At 43.4% G+C, this 13,808-nt stretch overlaps 1 protein-coding gene and 1 non-coding gene across 3 annotated transcripts; one reads left to right on the forward strand and one right to left on the reverse strand.

Moving 5' to 3' along the window:
* Positions 1 to 140: 140 nt before the first annotated feature.
* On the reverse strand, positions 141 to 4,081 carry si:dkey-221h15.4 (epidermal retinol dehydrogenase 2). 2 transcript variants are annotated; one of them, XM_021612045.3, is made up of 6 exons: positions 1,846 to 4,081; positions 1,506 to 1,640; positions 1,290 to 1,389; positions 999 to 1,143; positions 782 to 907; positions 141 to 564 (listed from the first exon to the last, which is right to left on the reverse strand). In XM_021612045.3, the coding sequence occupies exons 1-6, from the start codon at positions 2,209 to 2,211 to the stop codon at positions 396 to 398; spliced, it is 1,041 nt and encodes a 346-aa protein (XP_021467720.2). In that variant the 5' UTR covers positions 2,212 to 4,081; the 3' UTR covers positions 141 to 395. The 2 variants fall into 2 exon arrangements, 1 of the variants encoding a protein (XP_021467720.2); XR_016497691.1 differs by lacking the exon at positions 999 to 1,143 and having other exon boundaries at positions 1,846 to 4,064.
* Positions 2,809 to 2,880, forward strand: trnaa-ugc (transfer RNA alanine (anticodon UGC)). Its single transcript has one exon. It is a non-coding gene; the product is annotated as a tRNA-Ala (tRNA).
* Positions 4,082 to 13,808: the final 9,727 nt, after the last annotated feature.

Consider the following 13,808-nt stretch of genomic DNA (forward strand, 5'->3'; position numbering starts at 1 on the left):
CACGTTTAAGGAGGGGACAATCTCAAAGGGCTGGCTTTTGTGCGTTTGAAGACTGGCACCCAGAATCATGGCAATTAAGACGTGCTGTTTGTTCAGTTGGCTCTGTTGATTCACTTCACACAATAGATCAAAGCATGAAATAATGTGAAGATATGTTTTTATTTAGCTCTGATAAACATTCTCAAAATAGGCTATTTGCATACAGTGCCATTGCCTGCCTGCCTCTGATGATTTCAAGAAATGTGTGTAGGCTAGTCTAATGTACACTTTACTTACTTATGAATATCTGTATGTATGATGGATTGTTTGACAAATTACCTGACCCCCATTCAACATCTCCTTTACAAAGTCCTCTTAAAAGATGCAATACTGCAGTAGGATTCTTCTTATATTAGCTAGTTGTGATAGACTATTGCATTCTGTGGTTCACCAATGCTGTCATATCTTTGGCGCAGAGGCTTTTTGTATGGCAGAATGGGCACTGGAACTCCCCTGAATCGATCCATTAAATCCAATCCTCCAAAGAAATTCACCAAGATGATGCCCAACTTGGCTGGCATGAAGCTGAAACAAAAGAAAATGCACTTGAGATCAATAAGGCGACTATTATAAAGTAACTCTGATAGAGACTTCAAAACTTTAAATTCTCCCTCTGCGACAGGTGTCATTAGGTGTGGCGTATCAATCCCTGGATTCAGTGACTGACCATTGAGCTTCTGATACAAGAGAAAGGCCTTGGGAAAATGAAAAGAGACGACTGAGGTATGGAACTAATGTCTACCTTTTTAATGCCATGAGGAAGTACAGACTGGAGGGTAGCAGTAAATACATCTTCTCCCTCAGGATTGCATCCACAATCATCTTTGCTGCATCCCTCTTGTCCATGATGGGCAGAAAAGACGGCCACCTAAACAAGAAGGGAAAATATAGAAATTACACTAGTATCATTATTGCCAGTTTTAGTTACCTGGGGGGGCAATCATATAGGGATAACTTACTTTGTCTGACATCCTCCAAACATGGTTGTGTTGATCAAGTAAGGACATACTATAGTAGTTTTGACCCCCTCCTTCTTGAGGACAAGCATCTCTAAGGCAATGGATTCAGCAAATCCAACAGCTGCAAACTTGCTGGCACAGTAGTCTGTCAACAATTTTTTTTAATGTTATAACAAAGTCAGTAAATTATTATTAAATTCTGTGGAGTAACACTACGGATAGAAGCTAATATTGTTGTGTTTCAGGGCTCACTCCAAATAGTGTAAATTACCCACATGAAGATTCACCCACCTGCTAATCCGTTCATAGCAAACAGTCCTCCATGACAGGCCACACACACAAGATGCCCATGGTTCCTGGACATCATAGCAGGGAGGAAAGCCTTGTATGTCTGTACAGATTCATGTCAGAGAGAAATGTATGGATCATCATACAGGATACAGATCAACTCTTAAATAAGGTTTGAATAGTTTTGTTTGCCTCCCCAGAAATGACAAGCTCAATTACCCAGAAGTGAGCAGCGACATTGACCCTCAGTGTTCTGTCCACCAGGTTGTCTGGGGCCTCTGTGAAGGTGTACTTTCCTGTCACTACTCCTGCATTATTCACCAAGATGGAAACATCCCCCACCTCCTTCTTTACCTGTTGAATCAGCAGGTGAGTCAAAGTGTACATCAAATCACACACAGTGCTTGGTGGATAAGGTACTTTTTTCTCCTGTTAAACATGATATTACCAATTACACACAGTGTTCACATTATTATACACATTATTGTGCACATTTAAAAAGTTAATTGTCCTAAAAGTTATCTCAGCTTTCATTCAAACATAGAACAAACCACCTTACCATGTCTGCAACTTTATACACCTCAGTCCGTCGACTGCAGTCACAAGCATAGGCATAGACACGTATGTCCAGTATCTGGCGAAGTTCCTTGGCTGTCTCATCAAGAGCTTCCCAGTCGACGTCCCAAAGGACCAAGGTAGCCCCACGACGACCCAGCTCCTTGGCTATCAGTTTGCCAATACCATTGGCTGCCCCTGTTACCAACACTATTTCCCCTTCCACGTCCTTCCTGGGTGGCTGGATGAACAGGCGCACAAGGGCCTCAAAAAGGTAAAAGATTGCTCCAATAATGAGCTCAAAAAATTCCTTTATGTAACACAAATTTAATAGAAAGCCCTCGAAACACTGGATCAGTTGGTTGTGCATATTTGCTGGGCTGACCCTCTCACTACAATGTTTTCTTGCCTTTTAAAAAGTATCTCGGTGATATCTTCAAATCGCTCTTAAGAATTTATTGATCCGTTTATTCAAAGTCTCGCAACATCATGTCCCTCTCTCGGATTAGACTCAGATGTCCCTCCCCTGTCCTAATGTCAAAGGCTGTCATATGAGTGTTTTATTTTTGTTCTCTCATATCTGCTGTGTCACGTTGGTGTTTGACCTGTCACCTAGTAGTCAGTGGACATTTGTTATGAAGATCATTTTAGATTGGGTTAATGTTAGCAGGCCTATGACAGCCCTATTACTGTTCATTAACGTTACTACCACTACCATTAGTAATAGTTGTAGCTACTGCAGTCACTACCATTACCGGAAACTATATAGTATAGCCTTGTAGACCTAGTAGCAACTAAATACTTGGCCTACAGAGCAACAATTATGTTTACCCTAATTAAAACGTATTTAACGACCATAAATCCGTCGGCGGGCAAATAAATAGGTACTTAATTTATATTTTGTAATTCATTTCGTATTGTGGCATAACTGTAGTATAAACGTGTATCTGTGTCACAACGCAGGGAAGGGGATGTAGCTCAGTGGTAGAGCGCATGCTTTGCATGTATGAGGCCCCGGGTTCAATCCCCGGCATCTCCAGGGAGTTTTTTTTTGCAATTTGATCCGTTTAGCTTTGCTATGTTTGACAAATATTTTACAAGTCCGAGCTCCGGATATTTTCGTGTGTTAGGAGTTAGTGCAGGGTTTCCCAAACTCGGTCCTCGAGACCCCAATGTGTGCACGTTTTGTTTTTTGCCCCTAGCACTACTGAGCTGATTCAAATAATCAACGAATCATTAGCCGGATCATCTCCCCCCTGCCAGAATCCCCCCTCTAATTTATTTAATTTTGTGGCTAGAGTCAAATACTTTCTGTGGCACACATCAGAACAAACTTCACATAGGCAACCGAAATTAATAATTAATGTATGTGTGTTATATTAAACATAGAGGAGGGAGTAAAATGCTGGCAAGCAATAAACATTTCAGAACAACTTTGGCTGAATTTTTATCCTTGCACTTTCAAAAATTCTAGTCGAATAAGACATGGGAGATATTTATTGATAGACTAATACTAATCAGTAGCGGATTTAGGTACGGGCGACGTGAGTAGCCGACCAGGTCGGCATCTTGCCGGGGTACGCCCAGGGCGCCATACAAGCTAGAACCGCCACATACACTTGAAACAAATAGCAAAACCGAAAACTGCAGACAAAAATGCTTTCTGCTACTAAGATCAGTGAAATGTAGGTTAAATAGACAACGGAGTGAAGAGCAGACAGACTCTCAACTACAGTAGCAAGCAAGTCGCAGCTATGAACAACGCGAAGGGAGGGAGGATTTTCGGCACAACACCAGCACCTCACCGTTTTGAACTGTTTCGTTCCGGATCCTACTTGTCTGGATCCGGTACCGCTCATGGCATGAAATATAAGTTTTACTTTTTGCAATGTAAAAATTTTAATAAAAGCGATCAAGGTTCATTCTTCTTTAAAAGAAGAAAAGCATACCGTGAGAAAGTAGATTTTCAGCAGGGCCTGATATTCTACGAGTCGATTCGGGTTGGGCCCGGGTTTGTTATGGTTTGCCTTACATTGAACACGTTTACATGTGCCCAGTATTCCGGATAGTAGCTAATATCCTGCTTAAAGTCTCATTCGGGAGAAGCTGTTTACATATGAAGAAGTTTAGCTTCCGTCCCTCTCCTCGCCCCAATCCGGGCTCGAACCGGGACCCTCTGCACACAACAGTCACCCACGAAGCATCGTTATCCATCGCCGCACAAAAGCCGCGGAAAGGGGAGCAACTACTTCAAGGTCTCAGAGCGACTGACGTCACCAATTGAAACGCTATTAGCGCGCACCCCGCTGACTGGCTAGCCATTTCACATCGGTTCACATCATGCACTTTTGATATCCCGCTCTGGAGTTTCCCTGTAGTCATGAATAAACAGAATATTCCTCATTTATATTCCTATGGGTTAAATGGAATAGTAACTGAAATCTGGACACTGACTGTAGGCATATAACCTCTCACCTGTAACAATGCGTAATAACCTATACTATTAACTCCTGCAGAATTGTGCATTTATTGCAGTAAAATGATACAATATTTATACACCAATGATATGTGAAAGTGAGCCTGTGCAGACCGTGAAAAACAACAGTAAACAGGATAAAATGTTACATGCCACAGTAGCATATCCCATCTAAAATCAGCATATCCCAGGCATTTTATCCGGGTTTCTCATAACTGGGATCCATGCCTTTTCAGTTTATTACGGGATATGCTTACATGTGTTACAACATATGTCAACGACAAAAAATAATAATAATGGGATATCGGTGTGTATGTAAACGTGATCAGTTTAACCTGTTTGAGACCAATGCATGGACATAGCTGTGTGAGAAGCGCGCCTGTATCTCTCACAGAACCAGTGGCGGGGCCCCACCTGTTTTGATCCCCACACTTTTAGGTAAAGTATATTCTCTATATATGTATTTATTTTTATTGTGGGGGCTTGCCTGTTTTGCTTGTTATTTTGGCATTAATACGTGTAACATATCAGTTAGCAAACAATGTAAAAAAATTAAAATAAAGTGTAAATGAGTTAAAGCAGCATACAAGCATGGTCTCTTTTTTGCTTTCTTGAATAAGGCATCTCCGAAAAGCAGGTGTTTGAGCCTAGCTCAGTACTTTCTGTGGTGGTGGTGGGGCTAGCAAGCAGAAAATACAGAGCGTTGCACCGGATTGGCTAAGATTTCTGTCACTCATGGGACAGTAGGTCATCCCCAATTCTAAGGTTAGAGCTAGAACGTTTTTGCCCCTTGGGTTCTGGCATAGAGTTATATTATAAGTGCCCATCCAAGAAGCCTCAAGGTCATTGGCCACAGATAGAATGACATCAAATCACGTTATATATACAGTAGCTTTGTGTAAGGAGTGCGCTGAGAGCCGGGAAGCAAGTTCAGGGAGTGAGTGTTTTAATAAATAAAACAAAACAAAGAACACGAACCACAAACAACGCATCGACACGAAAACAGCATCAATAACACCAGACGAAAGAACCAAGGGGAGTGACAGATATAGGGAAGATAATCAAGGAGGTGTGGAGTCCAGGTGAGTGTCATGAGGCGCAAGTGCGCGAGGCGATGGTGACCGGTGTGCGGGATAATCAGCAGCCTGATGATCTAGAGTCCGGAGAGGGAGTACACTTGACACTTTGATTGGACTGATCATGTCAACATCGTACTTTCAAAATCTTAGCTGGCAAGCTAACAATCGTCACCATGACTCAAATCGACAATCAAATCCTTGTCATATGAAGAGAAATTAGAGATAAGCGTCTCGGTGCTCATCGGCTATTGGACGTAAACATTACAAGTTGGACATCGCAAATTCAACAATGGGTGGTTTGGGAAGGAATTAGTGGCTAGCTGTGAGTTCAAGACAACTGAGAACTCCGGACAAACGAGCTTCGACTGGGAAAATACGATTTGAACGGTCATTCAACTCATCTTTCTCTTTGATGACAAAATGTGCCCAGTGAACAGCATGCCGACAAAACAAGCGTTTAGAAATATTTCAAAGACAATCGCAGGAAAACAGGTTGGAAAGCAAATGGCTGCTGAAAAGAGAACTCTAATCCGTATGCTGTAGGCTACCAGAATATTTGATCAACTTTAAAATAAAGTCAAATCAAATCAGTTTATTTGTCACGTGCGCCGAATACAACAGGTGTGTAGACCTTACAGTGAAATGTTTACTTACAGGCTCTAACCAATAGTGCAAAAAAGGTGTTAGGTGAACAATGGGTAAGTAAAGAAATAAAAATAGTAAAAAGACAGGCTATACAGTAGTGAGGTTACATACAGACAGACACTGGCTAGTCAGGCTGATTGAGGTAGTAGGTAGATATGGTTGAAGTGACTATGCATATATGATGAACAGAGAGCAGCAGTAGCGTAAAGGAGGGGTTGGTGGGTGGCGGGACACAATGCAGATAGCCCGGTTAGCCAATGTGCGGTAGCACCTGTTGGTCGGCCCAATTTAGGTAGTATGTACATGAATGTATAGTTAAAGTGACTATGCATATATGATAAACAGAGAGCAGTAGTAGTAGCAGCAGCAGCAGCGGAAAAAGAGGGGTGGGGGCACACAATGCAAATTCCTGTTCAGGAGTCTTATGGCTTGGGGGTAAAAACTGTTGAAGTCTTTTTGTCCTAGACTTGGCACTCCGGTACCGCTTGACATGTGTTAGCAGAGAGAACAGTCTATGACTGGGGTGGCTGGGGTCATTGACAATTTTTAGGGCCTTCCTCTGACACTGCCTGGTGTAGCGGTCCTGGATGGCAGGCAGCTTAGCACCAGTGATGTACTGGGCCGTACGCACTACCCTCTGTAGTGCCTTGTGGTCCGAGGCCGAGCAATTGCCGTTCCAGGCAGTAATGCTCTTGATGTTGCAGCTGGAGAGCCTTTTGAGGATCTCAGGACCCATGCCACATCTTTTTAGTTTCCTGAGGGGGAATAAGCTTTGTCGTGCCCTCTTCACGACTGTCTTGGTGTGTTTGGACCATTCTAGTTTGTTGTTGATGTGGACACCAAGTAACTTGAAGCTCTCAACCTGCTCCACTACAGCCCCGTCGATGAGAATGGGGGCGTGCTCGGTCCTCTTTTTCCTGTAGTCCACAATCAGCTCCTTTGTCTTGGTTACGTTGAGGGATAGGTTGTTATTCTGGTACCACACGGCCAGATCTCTGACCTCTTCCCTATAGGCTGTCTTGTCGGTGATCAGGCCTACCACTGTTGTGTCGTCTGCAAACTTAATGATGGTGTTGGAGTCGTGCCTGGCCATGCAGTCGTGGGTGAACAGGGAGTACAGGAGGGGACTGAGCACGCACTCCTGTGGAGCTCCAGTGTTGAGGATCAGCGTGGCAGATGTGTTGCTACCTACCCTCACCACCTGGGGACGGCCCACCAGGAAGTCCAGGATCCAGTTGTAGTGGGAGGTGTTTAGTCCCAGGATCCTTAGCTTATTGATGAGCTTTGAGGGTACTATGGTGTTGAACGCTGAGCTGTAGTCAATGAATAGCATTCTCACGTAAGTGTTCCTTTTGGCCAGGTGGGAAAGGGCAGTGTGGAGTGCAATAGAGATTACATCATCTGTGGATCTGTTTGGGAGGTATGCAAATTGGAGTGGGTCTAAGGTTTCTGGGACGATGGTGTTGATGTGAGCCATTACCAACCTTTCAAAGCACTTCATGATTGTGAGTGCTATATAGGTCTGTAGTCATTTAGGCAGGTTGCCTTTGTGTTCTTGGACACAGGGACTATGGTGGTCTGCTTGAAACATGTTGGCATTACAGACTCAATCAGGGACATGTTGAAAATGTCAGTTGGTCAGCACATGCCCAGAGCATACGTCCTGGTAATCCGTCTGGCCCCGCAGCCTTGTGTATGTTGACCTGTTCAAAGGTCTTACTCACGTCGGCTACAGAGAGCTTTAAAGCAGCAGCTCTACCCTTTAGCTCAGTGCGAATGTTGCCTGTTATCCATGGCTTCTGGTTGGGGTATGTACATACAGTCACTGTGGGGACGATGTCCTCAATGCACTTATTGATAAAGCCAGTGACTGATGTGGTGTACTCCTCAATGCCGTCGGAAGAATCCTGGAACATGTTCTAGTCTGTGATAGCAAAACAGTCCTGTAGTTTAGCATCTGCTTCATCTGACCACTTTTTATATACCGAGTCACTGGTGCTTCCTGCTTTAATTTTTGCTTTTAAGCAGGAATCAGGAGGATATAGTTGTGGTCGGATTTACCAAATGGAGGGCGAGGGAGAGCTTTGTACACGTCTCTGTGTGTGGAGTACAGGTGATCTAGAATCTTTAGTAAAACAAGCGAGAGAGGCTTTAGGCAAGAACACATCGGCCACCACCAGCAAGTGAACTACTCATCATTGGGTGAGTCAGTGACACTGAAAAATGTTTTTAGGACTAATTTCCCTCCTGGTATTGTAGCTTACAATATGTGCATCTCCACACACCTAGACCTAGGCCCTCCATACTCAACCGGCAGATCGGATCCGGACCCAGGACAGGGTAAAAAATACTTTACTCGCTTGGGCTTTGACCCCTGGTATCATATAAACACAAATAAGATATGGAAGAATGCAATGAACTCAAGGAAATTTGCTTTAAAACAGGAAACAAACCTCTGCCCCATGCAAAATGTGGAGAATCTGCTTTAAAACTGCAACATTTTCTCTCTGCCAACTAGAGTGGTGTGTACAGGTTGGGATTTGTTACTACGCTGATAAATTACATTATACATCTGCACCTTTGCCACCTATGAAATTTGTGACTGGACCTCAAATAGTAGTTGAGCAACCCTGGCCTAGGCTATTGATGGATTTAAGGCAACTTAGTTTTGATTGATCTCAGATTCTTAGTTTGTCAATGTCAAAGTAGCCTGTTATTTATATAATCTGTGCCGTATAAAAAAATATAGTCTCCAGTCATGGAAAATGTATTTGAATTGATTTTAAATTCCTTTATAAAATGCCAACATTTTCTGGGATCCTAGAGTACTAAAAATGTAACCCATTTGTGTCACTTGCTCTATGCCTGCACTATGCCACTACTTAAATGCGATGATGATATGCATTCAATGCTTTTTAATAAAGGGGATTATTTTTTGTCTCATGCGTTCCTGTACACCAGACATGCGTTCCTGTACACCCCCCCCCCCCCCCCCCCCTCCGTGTTTTTTTCCTACCTTATATTATTTTTGTGTGCAATATTGATTACAGCATGTTGGGTTTGAACGGAGTTAGCAAGAAAGGGATTTCACTGTACTTGTGCACGTGAGATTAAAAACGTAAAATTTGAACACGCCCACGTACGTGCCAGACAACGGTAACCAGGGAGGACGGATGTTTACCAAAATGTCTGCCTCCCTTGTCACTCAGTCTACATAACGTCAACAGCAATAATTTAGGGATCATATTTAATTTTCTAACGATTTCACATTACAGCAGTTACACAGATTATTCTAGATTTTAACCTTGCGACTAAAACATCTGAATACCTTTTTAACGGCCGCAAACTTGACCGTTACTAGCTAACATTAGCCACCAGGTCTAGCTAAAGTTAACGTTAGCAAACGTTACTGTACGTAACGTTAATGCTTTGATGACTAACGTTAGCTTGCTGCTAGTTAGCTCTGTCTAGTATCTAGCTAGACTTAGTATGTGTCCTTAACTAGCTAGCTAACTACCTTTTTTTTAGTAGCTAACTTATGTCAATTTTATTCAACGAATGACCCAGGGACAGTGTCTGTGTGTAACGACGTTAGGCTTTTTGGTGTGGCTCCAGAGACCGTATTGAAGAACACTGTCAAATCAAAGTTTATTTGTCGCGTACACAGATTGGAAGATGTTAAAGCAGGTGTATCGAAATGCTTAACAGTATGTTTCTAGCTTCAGCAGTGCGTTATGTGCCGGGTTCACTGAGGGTACAGCTAGCGTCGTGTGAAGTATACTGACATGTTATCCAATTTGTGGTCCATTTACCACAGGAGGGAGCTACCAAAGTGACTTGTATGATATGGGCACCGAATTATATAAAATGTGCTGTATGCACTGTGGACAGAGGTGTAAAGGGATACGTTCTCTACTAAGCCTGCTGACTCTAAGGTGAGTTATCACCACCATTGTCGTTTGACTATCACATGTTATACTCACATCAATTACATACACACCACTTTGTCAGGTCAGTTTGATACCACAACTGAAGCTGTGTCTGATCGAGTGATAATGTTGTGATATTTATTTTATTTATTTTATTTAACTAGGCAAATCAATTAACAACAAATTCTTATTTACAATGACTGCCTACACTGGCCAAACCCGGAGGATGCTGGGCCAATTGTGCGCTGCCCTATGAGACTCCCAATCACGGCCGGTTGTGATACAGCCTGGATTAAAACCAGGGTTTCTGTAGTGATGTCTCAAGCCTGAGATGCAGTGCCTTAGACTGCTGCACCACTCGGGAGCCCAACCTTCTTGCAGTATGGAACGAAGAGCTATGTTGTCTCAAGACAAAGGAGATGATTGTGGACTACAGGAAAAGGAGGACCGAGCATGCCCCCATTCTCATCGACAGGGCTGCAGTGGAGCAGGTTGAGAGCTTCAAGTTCCTTGGTGTCCACATCACCAACAAACTAACATGGTCCAAACACACCAAGACAGTCGTGAAGAGGGCACGACAAAGCCTATTCCCCCTCAGGAGACTGAAAAGATTTGGCATTGGTCCTCAGATCCTCAAAAGGTTCTACAGCTGCACCATCGACAGCATACTGGTTGCATCACTGCCTGGTATGGCAACTGCTCGGCCTCCGACCGTAAAGCACTACAGAGGGTAGTGCCTACGGCCCAGTACATCACTGGGGCCAAGCTTCCTGCCGTCCAGGACCTCCATACCAGGTGGTGTCCGAGGAAGGCCCTATAAAATGACCCCAGCCACCCTAGTCATAGAATGTTCTCTCTGCTACTGCACGGCAAGTGGTACCGGAGCGCCAAGTCTAGGTCCAAGAGGCTTCTAAACAGCTTTTACCCCCAAGCCATAAGACTCCTGAACATCTAATCAAATGGCTACCCAGACTATTTGTATTGCCCCCCCCCCCCCTTACACCACTACTACTCTCTGTTGTCATCTATGCATAGTCACTTTAATAACTCTACCTACATGTCGCCAGCAGCATACCACCTTGCATACAACTGCTGGCTTGCTTCTGAAGCTAAGCAGGGTTGGTCCTGGTCAGTTCCTGAATGGGAGACCAGATGCTGCTGGAAGTGGTGTTGGAGGGCCAGTAGGAGGAGGAGGGTGCCGTCTTTCGGGTGGGACGTTAAACGGGTGTCCTGACTCTCTGAGGTCATTAAAGATCCCATGGCACTTATCGTAAGAGTAACGGTGTTAACCCCGGTGTCCTGGCTAAATTCCCAATCTGGCCCTCAAACCATTACGGTCACCTAATAATCCCCAGTTTACAATTGGCTCATTCATCCCCCTCCTCTCCCCTGTAACTATTCCCCAGGTCGTTGCTGCAAACTTACCTGGTAAAATAAAGGATAAATAAAAAATTAAAAAATAAACATGTACATACTACCTCAACTAACCGGTGCCCCCGCACATTGACTCTGTGTCGGTACCCTCCCTGTATGTAGTCTCGCTATTGTTATTTTACTGTTGCTCTTTAATTACTTGTTACTCTTAACTCTTATTCTTATCCATATTTTTTTGAAACTGCATTGTTGGTTAGGGGCTCGTAAGTAAGCATTTCACTGTAAGCTCTACACCTGTTGTATTCGGCACATGTGACTAATACAATTAGATTTGCCAAGGCCATGGCATTTTCTCCCGACTCAACAAAAATTGTCATTGCCCAAACTGATAAATTATGTTATGTCTACAAAATCTGAGAGGAATGGTAAGCATAACTTCATACTTCTCATAGTTGTATTTTGGCTGGCTTTTAATTCACAGTTGACCGACCTGTAGCCTCTCCTTGTATCAATTGTGATGCATCCTTCTTATCCCTCACACAGTGGTGAGAAGGTAATATGCAACAAATTTGTAAAGACGGTAATTTATCTTATTTTAATCAACAACATTCAAATGAAACACATTTCATCCTGTTAGAGTGCTTTGACATGTTTGTTATGGCCGGCAGAACACGCAATCGTTTTTGGTTTAACTGAGGGAAAGGTGTGTAAACATTTACACAATCTTTTAAAAATTTATTGACAGCATTTTTTTTTATTAACAAAGTTCAATGATTTTTCTGAACATTGTGTTGGATCTTGACATGTTTTGTTTGCTTCCTCTCGGGTTCACCTTGCTAACACAAAAACAAACAAGTCATCTACAGTCTACGGAGAAGATTCCTACGTTGTCTCGTTGACAACAGTGTGCTCTTGTTCTTTATTTCAACCTTTTCACTCAAAGTTGTAATCTGGTGGTGATCACAATAATAGTGAACTCCTCCTCTCTGTATACTGTCTCTGGTTCACAGTTGAAATCGTATCAGGTAGATGTGCATTGATGCATGTTGTGTATTGATGTGCATGTCTCATCTTTTTGCAGGGTAAATTGTTGACCCACCCTTGCCAAACCATATGCGCTGGCATGGGGAGCCAATAGCGTCATAGTGGCTGGATGTGACAAGAAGATAGTGGCCTATGGCAGGGAAGGTCACATCCAGCAGACTTTTGACTACAGCCGAGGACACGCTGAGAAAGAGTTCACTGTGGCCACCAGCCCCGGTGGACAGTCTGTGGTCATCGGTAGCAATTACCGGTCAGTCTTCATTTTGATACATCATTTTTCAGGTAATAAGCATGATAATACAACCTCATACAGTATCTTACATTGCTGGGAAGTTATTCTGGGTGATAAATTGTTTTGTTCAAAGTCTTCAACTGGGGTCCTCTGAAAGGAGCTTGGGACGAAGCATCCCCCAAAGAGATTCCAAACCTGTACACCATCACTGCCTTGGCCTGGGAAGAAGGACGGCTCACGCCTCTGTGCAGTTAGTAACCATACACGTACGAACACACCTGTTACGCACACACCATGCTATAATTGTTTTTGCTCTGAAAGTACTGTAGAAAGTAGGCTACACGTTGCCTTTCACAGCTTTTTGTAAATTAAACTTAATGAAAGTGTTTTTGTCAACCCCTGTGTTCAGAGTACACTGTGTGGCGGAGTGGAACAGTTTTTCTGCTGCCTTTGGAGGAGCATCTACAAGAACAAATTTGAGATTACTTATGAGGGACTGAGTCAGGTACATTGTGATATTCACCGCCTTCACCGCTTTTCACATCACCCTCTGTGGACTCAACAGTTCTTCTACGCCACATCACCCTCTGTGGACTCAACAGTTCTTCTTAGCCACATCACCCTCTGTGGACTCAACAGTTCTTCTTAGCCACATCACCCTCTGTGGACTCAACAGTTCTTCTAAGCCACATCACCCTCTGTGGACTCAACAGTTCTTCTAAGCCACATCACCCTCTGTGGACTCAACAGTTCTTCTAAGCCACATCACCCTCTGTGGACTCAACAGTTCTTCTAAGCCACATCACCCTCTGTGGACTCAACAGTTCTTCTTAGCCATGTCACTTAATTCCTTGCGGGTGTCACACCAGCCTTCGCTTTGGCTCCCCCTCCTGTCCAACTCAGGCGTTCGGCTTTGCAGGCCTTCTTGCTGCTGGCAAACGCCCTTCACTCATCATCATTACACACACCTGGTTCCAATCCCCACGCTATCACTGTGTGTGTGTGTATATATATATATATACTCCCTCTGTCATTTGTCTTGTCAGTCATTGTAAATGTTGCTTGTTTTCCTGAGAGGAATCTCTCCTATTTCCTGAACTTTAATTTGCACTTTAGGTCTCGTCCTGCATTTATTTAGATATATATGTGTGTGTAGATATATATATATATATGAATGAGAGAGAGGGG

Source organism: Oncorhynchus mykiss, chromosome 8 (assembly GCF_057628025.1).
Source record: "Oncorhynchus mykiss isolate SJ-2025 chromosome 8, ASM5762802v1, whole genome shotgun sequence".
In the NCBI taxonomy this organism is placed as follows: domain Eukaryota; kingdom Metazoa; phylum Chordata; class Actinopteri; order Salmoniformes; family Salmonidae; genus Oncorhynchus; species Oncorhynchus mykiss.